The sequence below is a fragment of the Anolis carolinensis genome, chromosome 1 (genome assembly GCF_035594765.1).
Source record: "Anolis carolinensis isolate JA03-04 chromosome 1, rAnoCar3.1.pri, whole genome shotgun sequence".
Taxonomy (NCBI): Eukaryota; Metazoa; Chordata; class Lepidosauria; order Squamata; family Dactyloidae; genus Anolis; species Anolis carolinensis.
Window position 1 is genome coordinate 178,182,160 of NC_085841.1, and position 13,764 is coordinate 178,195,923.

The following is a 13,764-nucleotide window of genomic DNA, read 5'->3' on the forward strand; positions in this document are numbered from 1 at the left end:
CTACGAGGAATCGCCTAAGTAAGCAAGTAAGTAACTCCATGCCATGAATGTTACTGAGCAATGCCCAGTACAAGCTGTGTGTTATGACACCTTTCTCATCCTACCAAAGATCTTCTGTAATGCACAGAATACTATCTCCCCACTTTCCTCTATCTGCTGCATCCACAACACCACAACCCTTGTGAACATGGAGGCAATTACTAAAGAGCTTATGACTTAAGGTTTGTGCCTGTATTCCCATCTTCCCTTTCCTTCCTGTCTGTATATCTCCTCCTTTCCTTTGATATAAATTTCTCCCTAGCTTCCCTTTTCTTTATGTCTGTATATCTCCCATCTCCCTTTCCTTCTTGTTTATATCTCACCTCTTTCTCTTCCCTTTCTCTTCCTTTCCTTTTATGTCTAATGGAGAAGAGGAGAATAGAAGCACACACAGAGAAACTTACATCCTGTGAGAATGGAATAAAAACAGAAACGATGACCTCCATTGGGGACAGATCTGCCTCTGGCACTTTTGTGAGGAATTCATCATTGAGTGGAATCTGTCGTGTTCCATCTGAAAGGGAAAACAATGTGTTTAGAGCATGTGCTTCATACTGAACCAGACCTTTAAATTCTCACATTAAATTAAGATAACTTAGCAGAACCCAACCCCAGATATTTTCTTTCAGTGACTGCACTGCTTTCATCAGTTTGGACATTGAGAACATAGGTTTAATTTATTAATTTGTCCTGTACTTGTCCTGTGCTCAGAAATAGAAAAAGAGAGAACATAGTTATGCTTTTCTTCTCTTCTTTCACCTCCCATAACTGTAAGAGCCAAAAAGAAGGGGGGGGGGGAGAACAAGAAACTGAAGTTTGCAATGCTTTCTATTAAGGTAAAGGTAAAGGTTTCCCTCTGACATTAAGTCTAGTCATGTCTGACTCTGGGGGTTGGTGCTCATCTCCATTTCTAAGCTGAAGAGCCGGTGTTGTCCATAGACACCTCCAAGGTCATGTGGCTGGCATGACTGCATGGAGTACCGTTACCTTCCCGCCAGAGTGGTACCTATTGATCTACTCATATCTGCATATTTTCGAACTGCTAGGTTGGCAGAAGCTGGGGCTAACAGCAGGAGCTCACCCCGCTCCCCAGATTTGAACCACTGACCTTTCGGTCAGCAAGATCAGCAGCTCCGCAGTTTAACCCACTGTGCATGGGGGCTCCCAGGCTTTCTATTGTTAAGGTATAATAATGTACTGAGTGCAAATGGTTTTTCTCTAAAATCATGACTCAACTACACTTGAACTGTTTTCACTACACAGTCAGATCATGTGTCAGGTGTATCACCCTTCAGTTTGTATCACTGTTGTTGTTTCCATTCAAGTCATGTACAACTTATGGTGACCCTATCATTGGGCTTTCTTGCCCTCCCTCTGAGATGAAATAGATTTTTATGGCTGAGGAGATTCAAACTCTGGAGGGGGCGGACAGACAAGTGACATCTGCCAGAACTTTTTAAAAATAAAAATCACTCAAATATACGCACATGAAAATATACGAATACAAATATGGAGAGATTCCTATGTGCCCATGTATGCATCAGCACATAACGGCGGAATTTTTTTTAAATGCCACCAGATTTTCCTCTTTCTTCAGTTGTTTATTCACAATCTATTTCATATTATAAAGTTTAAAATAAACAATTTCAGAGACCTCTAATGGCTCTTCTCTTCTTCTCTCTTGAAACCAGCTGGAAATCAGCTGTGTCTCTATGGGAGCCCGAACAGCTGATCAGCTATTTTGGGCTTTTTTAAAACCAGCACAGGTGGGAAGCAGTCTACACGTGGGGCAAAGAGTGAAATCCCAAACTTCCCGAAATCACAGTGCCACACAGCCATGGGAAAATCTGTTATTTTCACCTGGAACCAGGATAAAAGAGGACCTTTTTGAATCGGGTTTTCCCTCTGTTGCTGCAATTGAGTGCACACTTAGCACAAATGTCATCTGACCCTACCTTTTTAACCCATTCCTTCCTGAATTAGAGGTACTGTCTCAAAGCGCCTTCAGTTTTCCTGCCCATGGGATCACCCTCTGTTTCCTCTTAGTTTTCTGAAATCAGCTTTTTAAAAGTCTAAAATCATGTCTATGTTTGATTTCCCCTTTCTTCTGTATAACAAACTCTAGAAGAACATGGTCACTTCCACCTAAGGAACTCATCATTTCCACCACATTAACCAGGTCCTCATTTTTTGTTAGGATCAGAACTGAAATAGCTGGTTTCCTTGCTGCCTCTTCCACCTTCTGAAGGCAAGCAAAAATTTGATGGGCCTGATACTCTTGGCATAGTTTACTTTCAACAAATACAAGGATTCTTCTATAAAAGATGATGTTGGGAGAAGAGAGGGGACTTACAAACTGGCAGACTTGTAAGGTGTTTTTTCCTCTCATCTTGATTCAGGAATTTTACCACCATGAAGAAGTTGTGTACACACATTACTGCATGGCAAGCAGTGACATGCCACCCTTTTTTGAGCTGCTTCAGAATCAGCTCCTGGCATCCTTCAGAAGTTTTTAGAGTATCAGAAACCACACAGAGCTCAGTGCACCTCTCCAGTTATGTATTTACCCGCACCTCTAATGGTGTGTTTTGTTTTGTTTTTGTGCCAGGAGAGACTTGAGTAACTACAAGTTGCTTCTGGTGAGAGAGAATTGGCCATGTAAAAGGACGCTGCCCAGGGGACGCCCAGATATTTTGATGTTTTTCCATTCTTGTGGGAGGCTTCTCTTATGTCCCCGCATGGTGTTGGATAAGTAGTCATGTTAATTTCTCACCTCGCCTTAGATGAAGCCTGCACAGCCTGTGGTCCTCCAGGTGTTTGGGACTTGAGTTCCCATAATTGGACTTGATTGACTATTGGAAAAGCTGGCTAGGGCTCCTGGGAGTCTGAGTTCCAAACACCCGGAGAATGACAGGTTGTGTAGGCTTGCTCTGGGTGATCACACTTTGGAAAATTGTGAGAAATTAGAATAGTCTTAGCAAGGATTTTGAAATCTCAATTGTTTAATATACTAGCAATATCCCCAAAGGGTGGACTTCTAATAGGCATCAGTTTATCTGCTGTAAAAACAGAATTATAGGTCATATAGGACTTTTCTCTGACATACTAGGAATAACGTTATGTTCTTATAATCCAATAATTTTACTTTGTAAATATCGGGTCAATCCATCTAATACAGAAATATATAACAAATGTATACATGAGTGGGGAGCAATGGCTTTTACCTATTGATGCCAGATTGAGAACAGCGTTCCCAGCTGCCAGAACAGGGTTCAGATCCCAGACTGATCCTCTGCTTACAATGTGTCCTCCTAAAGACTAACAAAGAAAGATATGTGTTTACAGTATTTTCCTCCTAATAATCGGAAAATATGTAACATATGACAGGTTCAACAGATATAAACATTCTGATTTTTTACTGTAATTTTGGCATGCAAAAGAGATTTAAGGTTTTCTACTTGTACTTTAAAATAAAAAAGTTATAAGATCTGTGGTCTTCATAGACTCAATTGTTTTACTGACTTAGGTTGGAGGAAGCATGAGAGGATACAAGGAATGATTCTCATGGCCTCCTTCCCTCTTCCTGTGATTGTTTCATCATTGCCACACATTGTTCTTTAGTAATCCATTGGATAGTTCCAGGATTGGAAGAATGCAGCCCAAGCCAGATACTATCTGTTAGGGCAAGTGACATGACAAACAAATAGCATCTGAGTGAATCTTTCAGCATATCTTTTTAATCCAAAAAGGATCTGGAATAATCCTTTTTGGAGGCAACCTGCACTTTGGGAAAAATAATTATATGGGACACCTACAGCCAAACTCCTGATCTGTTCTCCAGCCAGAGTCCTCAGCTGCTTCAAGAGTGTCCGGTATATCTTTGTCTTCTCCGCTGGGAGTTCGGGGACAAGGCTCAATAGAATGTCTCTCAACTGAGCCAAGTGGGTAGCTGCACCAATTACGATGCCTGGAATCAAAGCCTTTTAGTTGACAAACAGCACATCTGGCATTTTTGTGGTCAGAATATCCAAGGGCAGATGAAGTTAGAACAGGTATATATTTCGAAAAGCAGATAACAGGATAGCAGCACAATCTTACCTATGTCAGCTTGGACATACATCCAACTGAAATCAATAAAGTGCACAAGATTACATCTTAAGTCAGAAAGCATATTGCATATACATGACATGAAAGAAATATGCAAAATGATGTGTGTTAAATAACAAATACAAAAAAATACCTTGTGCATATGGGCATGTGATCTGTTTATGTATAATCTAGTCAGAAGTGTTATGCTAAGCTCTATTTAATACTATTAATAATAATATAGTGTGTGTGATTTGAATGAAAAATGGATGCATCCAGATAAGGCCTTTAATATGGAATCACACTCTTATTCGTGGAACCTTACAGCAGATGACTCCCTTAATTGCACAGTCCACTGTTTCATCCAATTAATTTCTCACCAAAGAAAAGCAATGAAAGGGGGGGGGGGGGAAGATGGAATAGATGCCCAATGCCTTTATCTTTAAACAGTAGAAGCCTTATGTCTAGAAAGCACTCTTAATGTGGCTAATATCAGGGTTTTGCATTTGTAGTTCTTCCTTTTACAGGGGTGTTTACTTGAATTAAAATACAGGTTCCAAGTAGCTTCCAAGGATACATTGGAGGAATAATAATAATAATAATAATAATAATAATAATAATAATAATAATAATAATAACAACTTTATTTGTATTCCACCCTATCTCCCCAAGGCAACTCCCGAAGGACATACCGTTTTCTCTCATGGTGACAACATGCAACTCTGGAATCCTGACTGGGTGAAGGAGAACGGGGTGCCAAATGCCCAGAAGTTTCATATCGAGTCCTAAGGGGGACATAATTGGAATGAGACATCAGAAAGAAAGAAAAAGTCATCAGAAGCATTGTCTTCAAATACAGTCTGCATTGACCAGCTGTAAAATGGAATTTAGGTGATTTCTGCTAAAAAGTAGACACATAAAATTTTGCATTTGTATAAAACCAATCCTCTGTATCAACTGCAATTCCTGTGCTTTTCTGAAGTGCAGCTTGTATTTAAAAGCACAAAGCTTTCACTACCACATTTTTAAATATATATATATATATATATATATATATATATATATATATATATATAGGATTTTTTTAAAATATAGCAACTATTATCCACAACTCACCCACATAGTCCTGATATTAGTTTCCTACCACTTTATCACTATTACTTGTCTAAGCCCACTTTTACATTGCACTTTTACATTAAATATTTCATCTGCGTCAGTACTATAACCATGTAAGAACAAAATCTGATATATACTGTTATCATGTCTAGTTAGGTCTCCGATGAACTAGACCAATGCCTGTCATATATCAAAGTGGGGGACCACTTTCTGTCAAGACACCTTCAAGTAGCACTAAATTAAAAACATTCTTTATGGATCAAACTTTAAGAGTGCAATTAGTTTCTAAAATAAAATTTTCTGATGGTAAAAAAAACCTCCACTGATCTAGAATCTATCACTTTGATGTACTAATTGTCCCCCACACTTAAAGAGCAAATGAGGAACGGCTGTTGCCTGTACTGGTGTGGTACAACCCATTCTGCTGGCTCCTGCATGAATAGTCTGATTCCTTGGGAAAATCACATGTCATCAGAGTTAGCCTGAAATGTTTTTGTTTTGTTTTTTTGTGATCACTGGGGAGCTCACTGAATTGATAACATTTACACTAAGCTTCCGTTTCTAGCAGTATTATCACAGCTAATTGCCTAGCCACTTTTCTCTCTATATCATCTGTATTTCCACCTATTTGTGCATCAGAGGTGAACTGAAACATTTTGCTACTCTGAAGTGACTATGCATCCAAACTGACTACACTGATAGGTGAAAGCATAACACTGTACACGTGGGAAGCAGACCATCTCTTTCTCTCTCTCCTACACACACACAAACACACACATTCTGTTCATCAAATGGTTGCTCTCTTCCTAGAATTTCCTTAGAAAGTGCTTCCTTCTGTCTAATGGTAGGGTTGGCCTTGCCACAGATATCTGAGTGGCAAAGTGTTGGTGCCTAGCTGGTTGCTTCTCCCCATCTAAAGGTCTGAATGACTTCCACCCAGGGCTTCACTTGCTCACCTATACTTGTGTTCCCCACCACAAGTGGTGCATCTGGGTAGGTGGCTTTCAGATCGAGAAGTTCTTCTAGGGACACAGGAGAAATCCAGGTGGTCCTCTCTCCATGGAAAACCAGAGTCCTTCCTTTGTTCTCTTCAGCCATTCTCTGTGGGACAGAACAACAATGAGGCATCAGGGAATGTCAGGGTCACATGACAAATGATTCAGAGAAATTGCGGTTCCCATAATTACACCTCATGGGTAAATAATATCATTTGGGAAAGGATCCCAGAATGGTTGGTAGGAAACATACCGTAAGTATGTCTGCATAACCATAATGAGTTAGATATTATCTTTAAAAGGTAAAAGTTTCCCCTGACGTTAAGTCCAGTCATGTCTGACTCTGGGGGTTGGTGCTCATCTCCATTTCTAAGCCGAAGAGCCAGCATTGTCCGTAGACACCTCCAAGGTCATGTGGCCGACATGACTGCATGGAGCGCCGTTACCTTCCTGCCGGAGCGGTACCTACTGATCTACTCACATTGGCATGTTTTCGAACTGCTAGGTTGACAGGAGCTGGAGCTAACAGTGGCCGCTCACGCCGCTTATCTTTACTGGGAAGAAATTTCTGTCTTTTGAAACTCTAATAAATAGCAAAAAGGGAATTGCGAAATAGAAACCCAAAGAGAGCACCATTTAGAAGGAAAAGAAAGTACGTGCATATATGAATAATATGGCCAGGCCTTCCATCAGCTAGGCAAGGCATACATAGCACCCACTTTGGACAAGTGATTTTGTACATGATGAAAGGATAGCAGAGTATTGTGTTATTTAATTTGTTGCGGCTGTCAGCACCAAGGCTTAAATGCCTCAAAGGCACCAGCAAATCCCAACAGATCTACGTAGGGTTCAGTAAGTACATTAATGGGAAATTGTCAATATACTCTCGTGCTGTAGGCTATATTTCAGAGGAAGGTACTGGCAAACTCCCTCTGAGTATTCATTGTGGAATGGAGGAGGGGTGCTTGTAGGATATTCTACCTAACTAGCTCAAATAACTCAGCTGGCCTTTGGCATAATCCATATTGACTTGGGAATGTTGTGCCATTTGCTACTTGATCTCAAATAGCAAAGGGCTTAATCCTCCTCGTTCTAGCTCTGTTCTTTTGTCACACTCCAAGTTTAGAGTTAACCAGAAAGATTTGGGAAAGATCGAGCATTTCTTGTTCTTGTTCCACCTCCCATGAAAATGTCTTTCTCGGTCCTTCGTAGGTGTCCCAGGTTTGCTGGTATAACATTTTTGTTAGTTCCAGTTAAAATCTCCCTGTAAAGTATTGACAGCAATAACAAAACTGCTAGCTTATTACAGGAACATTTGCAGCAAATATAGATGGAAAACTGATCACTTACTATGAGTTCAGGAGGAAATATATAATCCTGGGTTGGGTCCCTGGGATGGAATTCCTCTGGCTTGCATAAACCTGAACATGCCTAAGGGTGGGAAACCCAAAATATTTAATATTAAATGGAAAGTGGATTTTGAGCCAAATAGTAAATGGGGTTGGTGAATGCATTTGAAAGGATTTTTGAAAGTAACATTCTTTTAGATAACTTTTGCCTTTTTAGCTATGACTATTCTCAGTGAATAATATTATTTTGCTAGGGGAAAAAATCCCAAAACACTTGACTAGAGAGTTTATAACACAAGACAGAACAAGAGTTTCTATACCTAGGACTTATAGGAGCCCCCGGTGACGCAATGGGTTAAACTCTTGTGCCGGCAGGATTGATGACTTGAAGGTTGGGTTGCTGAACTGAAGGTTGCCAGTTCAAATCCAACCAAGGGAGAGTGCAGATGAGCTCCCTCTATCAGCTCCAGCAGGGGTCATGAGAGAAGCCTCCCACAAGGATGGTAAAAGCATCAAAAAAAATCTGGACATCCCCTGGGCAACGTCCTGCAGACTGTCAATTCTCTCACCAGAAGTGACTTGCAGTTTCTCAAGTCACTCCTGACACGAAAAAAAAAAATCAAAAAACCCTAGGGCAGTGGTTCTCAACTTGGGGTCCGCAGATGTTTTGGCCTTCAACTCCCAGAAATCCTAACAGCTGATAAACTGGCTGCGATTTCTGGGAATTGTGGGCCAAAAACATCTGGGGACCCCAGGTTGAGAACCACTGCCCTAGGACTTATGACATTACTTCTCTTTCACTGTTGAGCTAGTGAAAGGCAACCTGGAAAGGTTTTCTTTTGAGTTTTAGAATTTTTGAGGGGATTTTTCAAACATTAGGGCATTTTATCACCATTGTATATGTACCCTGTACAAACGATACACTGAGTAATGGGGGAATCCAAACTTCTTTTAAAATATTATTGTCTTAAACATTGGTTTACCAAGCTCACCAGGATGATGACACTTCCCATGTGTGATGTGATTCGTTTTGCTGCCCCCTCTCTTTTTTTGCTGAAGCCAGGCGAAGCAGGATGCTTTACCTGGCCTTTGTGATGGGGCCCTTACAGTAGAGTGTGGGTAAAGGTAAGGTAAAGGTTTTCCCCTGACATTAAGTCTAGTTGTGTCCGACTCTGGGGGTTGGTGCTCATCTCCATTTCTAAGCTGAAGAGCCGGCATTGTCCATAGATGCCTCCAAGGTAATGTGGCCGGCATGACTGCGTGGAGCGCCATTACCTTCCCGCTGGAGCGGTACCTATTGATCTGCTCACATTTGCATGTTTTCAAACTGCTAGGTTGACAGAAACTGGGACTAACAGCGGGAGCTCACCCTGCTCCCCGGATTCGAACTGCCAATCTTTCGGTCAGCAAATTCAACAGCTCAGTGGTTTAACCCACTGCACCATCGGGGTCCCTGTACAGTAGAGTGCAGTGAACATAAATTATTTCTGTACAGCCATGGTTTAGTTAAAATGTTTTTATGCTCCACATCGGCACTGCCCTAACTTTTTCAGTCATGGAGTCCTTCAGATACTTATTTCCTCTGCGAAGCCCTAAACCTGCCCCTGATTTTCCAACAGAACCCTTACTTTGTCCCTAAGCATTGTGAGCCCATAAAGTTTTTCCTTCTTTCATCTACTCCTATTTTCTGGCATTTGGAAATACGGAGATGCAAATTTATTTTTAAAGCATAGATCCATTTAATTACTATAATTCTCTGGCATGGATTTTTAAAAGGTTTTTTTTAAAACACTTTCAAATATTTTTTGTGGAACCCATGATACTTTTTGGAACAAATTTTGGGAACTGCTGCTCTTCACTTGTGCTCTATGACTAGCCAGTGCCCTATAACTAAATCGGGGTGTTGTAGTCTTAACTAAGTTAAGGGTTTTAATTGATTTTAAGGATTTAAACTATTGGTTTTTAGTTCTGTTAATATTTAATTCTATTTTAATGTCTGTATAGTTTTAGGTTTTAAATTGTAATGTTGGTTTTACTGAAACCCGCTTTAAAAACAACAATAACAATAACTAACCAATGGATAACAAATATTATAATTTCCAAAAATATTTGTTAGAACAAAATATTTTTCAAAAAAAAAAACAAAAACGAAAAAGACTCCGCTCAGTTCTTGCAGTACATTTACAGTGGCATATCCACTCTGGGACCAAGGTACATGGAATCCCTGAGTTACAAACATCCAACTTACATACCACTCATGGTTAAGAATGTGGGAAGTGAGAGAAATCTACACTTCAGAAGGGAAAAAATTCACCCCAGAAAGAATTATCATGAGGAAAGGGGGTCTTCAGTGAAGCTTGATCACCAATCCTTGTTTCCACAACAAGCCAAGTTTTTCAAAATCCAATTATCACATGGACAGAAAGTGAGGCGAAATCTTCTGAACAGGGACACAGACAGCAAAACACACACCACATGGGTATAACCCTTCCCCCGGGCACTTTGGTCAGCGGAGGAGGCCCTGCTCTTAGTCCCACCCCTGTCACAAGTGTGGCTGGAAGGAATGAGAGAGATGGCCTTCTGTGTGATCGCCCCCTCCCCCCCCCCCCCCCCCCCCCCCCCCCCGCCCCGCCCCCCCCCCCCCCCCCCCCCCCCCCCCGTCTCTGGCGCTCCCTCCCTGAAGAAATAAAAATGGTCCCACCCTCCTCTCCTTTAAGAAACAGTTAAAGACACATGTATGCACCTTAGCGTATGGACAGGAGGAGGATTAACATAATTGTCACCCCATAGCAGCTATGGTCTAAGTGAAACTACAACAAATACTGAACATTTTCTGCAACTTGGTCATTTAATTCAGTCCAGGTATATGCTCGCTTTGTGCAATAATGATTTTACTGAGTGTCATGTTTACATTTATTTTTATTTTTTTTTCTAATTTGGAATTTGTATTATAATGAGTATGTTATCGTCATTTTATACTTTTGATATTAAGTGAAGTAGTTGTGGCATTGAATGTTTGTCATTTATATGTATGTTAACCGCCTTGAGTCCCTCTGGGGAGAGAGGGCAGTCTAGAAATAAAGTATTATTATTATTATTATTATTATTATTATTATTATTATTATTATTATTTTATTGTATGACACAGCAAACAAGATAGATATGCTGGATTTCGTATCACAAAATCACAAGTCGAACACTTCCCAAGTGTCTAGGACTGTGTGATGTATTTTCGGATGATGCGCGCAAATCCCAGTAGGGTGGCCTTTTGCAGTTGGCAGATTGTAATTTTGTCAATGTCTATTGTTTCCAAATGCCGGCTGAGATCTTTTGGCACCCAATGTGCCAATCACCACCGGGATCACCTGCACTGGTTTCTGCCAGAGTCTTTGAAGTTCAATCTTGAGGTCCTGATAGCGGCTGGGTTATTATTATTATTATTATTATTATTATTATTATTATTATTATTCCCTATGCTATCCAAAGCTTTTAAAAATCTATATATTTGGCTGAAGTTACACTTTAAAAATATACCTGCGCCGACTTGCAGACAAATTCAACTTAAGAACTAACCTTTAGAACCTTCCTGATACAGTCAAGAACTTGTGAGCAGATATATTTGGCGAAGACATAGTCAAAGTGAGGTCTTGAGTGGACAGCTAACAGTTTTGCTTCCATATTTCCCCTTTTTACCATCATTTTTTTCAGCAAAAGCCTTGCCTAGCCAGTTGGATACTTAATCACACATAAGATGTCTGACTTAATCCGCAATAAGACATTTCTCCTCTTTAAAAGGCATATGGATTGAGTTCAAATTCAAATAATCTCTTTGGCATGAACACTGCAAATGTTTTTATTGAGAAGTATAGACATGTTGACAGTCTGTAGCTTACCCTGTTTCCATTTTCAGGATGCAATGATGGGTCTTCTTCACCAGAATCACTGCCTTTCGTCTCCTTCCCTCCTTCTTTGTCCATGCAACACTTTCCACTCCCTGCCAATGGGCAACACTCCTAAACAAGGAATTTGTTTTTAATTTTCATTTTCTGAAAAAAGTATAGGTTTTCAATTCAGCTACAAGATCTAATTCCTTCTCATTACCCCCTATTTCCTTAGATCAGAGGCTCTCAAACTTTTTCAGTCGCGGAGCACACAACATCAATAAGGATGTTTAATCCCTAAAGCATACTGATCATAGATGGAGAGCAGAGCTGTACAGGATGCCTTGCTGAAAAACGAGTACCTTGTTCTTTGCTTCACCACAATGACATCCTTTTGTAGGAATGAACGTGATTTATTATCTTTTGGTCAGGGAATACTATTTTCATTTTTAGTCTGTTGACCTTGTCACACATACTGCCGAAGATGTTCCAGATTGCCACGTTTCACCGGCTTTCACACAGGGGGAGTGGGGACCTGTCACCCCATGCTCCATTGCCTCGCGGCTTCCCCCTTCATCATCACATGGATGGAAGCCCTTTTTCGATTGTTAAACCCATCTTTTCTTATGGAAACATGGGGAGCCTGCAGTTGTTTGCTGTCACCATTTTTTGGTGGGCTCTGTGGCTAAAGCCTAAAAATTCGACTGTCGCCACTGAAAAGATATATGTATGAAGAAGTCCTTAGTCTAGACTTAGTCCCTTCCTTCCAATCTCATCACATGGGGCTAAAATCGACGGCATATACCGATCTAGCCCCAGTCATCTATGGAGCTGGCCCGCTCCCATCATTTATTTATTTATTTATTTACAGCATTTGTACCCCACCCTTCTCACCTGAGGAGACTCAGGGCGGCTCACAGAGATTGGCAAAATTTAATGCCCAAAAACATAATGATAAAATCAGCACAATATATATAAATCAATTAATAATACTATTTAAAACGCATTATAAAAACTTAAAACACATATACAGTAGAGTCTCACTTATCCAACATAAACGGGCCGGCAGAACATTGGATAAGCGAATATGTTGGCTAATAAGGAGAGATTAAGGAGAAGCCTATTAAACATCAAATTAGGTTATAATTTTACAAATTAAGCACCAAAACTTCATGTTATATAACAAATTTGACAGAAAAAGTAGTTCAAAATGCAGTAATGCTACGTAGTAATTACTGTATTTATGAATTTAGCACCAAAATATCACGATATATTGAAAACATTAACTACAAAAATGGCTTGGATAATCCAGAAGCTTGGATAAGTGAGGTTTGGATAAATGAGACTCTACTGTATTAGAATAAAAGAGAACAAACATCAGTAACCAAAACCAGGGATAAGATGGGCAAATTCAGAAATTTGGGAGGGCTGGGCATGGGTTTGTGCAAAAAGCAATGATACAGCCAGGGTTGGGGTAAATTGCTGAGTTCACTGTAATGGTCAGTTTGGGCCAGAACAGTCACAGACAGGGACTTAACTATTATCAAACACACACTGGTACATCCAGGTTTTGAGGTCCTTGAGGAAGGTGGACAGAGTGGGTGCTAGCTTAATCTCCCTAGGGATAGAGTTTCAGAGTTGGGGGGTCACCACTGAGAAGGCCCTCTTCCTCGTCCCCACCAACTGTGCTTGAGACGGTGGCAAGAGTGAGAGATGGGCCTGGTTCATAGGTGAAAATGCGGTTGTGAAGGTAGGCAGAACCTGAACCATTTAGGACTTTATAGGTATTAATTTGTACTTTGAATTGGGACCGGAAACTTATTGGCAACCAGTGAAACTGTTTTAATAGGGATGTCGTCTGCTCCCTATAATTAGCTCCATTTAGCAACCTGGCCGTCAACCTCTGCACCAGCTGCAGTTTCTGGACCGTCTTCAAAGGCAGCCCCAAATAGTGTGCATTGCAGTGATCCGGACTAGATGTAACTAAAGCGTGGACCACTGTAGCCAAGTTAGGTTTTTTGAGGTACAGTTGCAGATTGAGCACAAGTTTTAATTGTGCAAAGGCTCTCCCGGCCATCAGAGATACCTGAGCTTTAAGCATCAATGATGAATTCAGGAGGGCCTCCAGACTGAGGATCTGTGTCCTCAGGGGGAGTGTAACCCCATCAAGCACAGGTAGCACTCTACACCCTGACTGACCTCGTGACTGACGAGAAGGACCTCTGTCTTGTTTGCAGTATAGATGTCGCATTAGCCTAGGGTGGCCAAACAATGCATGCAGGCTAGTGCTGATAAAAC

The 13,764-nt window shown here is 40.7% G+C and overlaps 1 protein-coding gene across 3 annotated transcripts in view; it reads right to left on the bottom strand.

Moving 5' to 3' along the window:
• LOC100565681 (aldehyde oxidase 2) overlaps positions 1-13,764 on the bottom strand; it is a 69,215-nt gene that overhangs the window by 42,440 nt on the left and 13,011 nt on the right. For all 3 annotated transcript variants that reach the window (XM_062960507.1, XM_062960498.1, XM_062960488.1), the window contains 7 exons: positions 11,479-11,598; positions 7,587-7,667; positions 6,198-6,342; positions 4,818-4,910; positions 3,855-4,006; positions 3,264-3,357; positions 444-553 (listed from right to left, as the gene is read on the bottom strand). In XM_062960507.1, the coding sequence (XP_062816577.1) occupies positions 444-553; positions 3,264-3,357; positions 3,855-4,006; positions 4,818-4,910; positions 6,198-6,342; positions 7,587-7,667; positions 11,479-11,598 (795 nt within the window). The remainder of the gene's footprint in view (positions 1-443; positions 554-3,263; positions 3,358-3,854; positions 4,007-4,817; positions 4,911-6,197; positions 6,343-7,586; positions 7,668-11,478; positions 11,599-13,764) is intronic.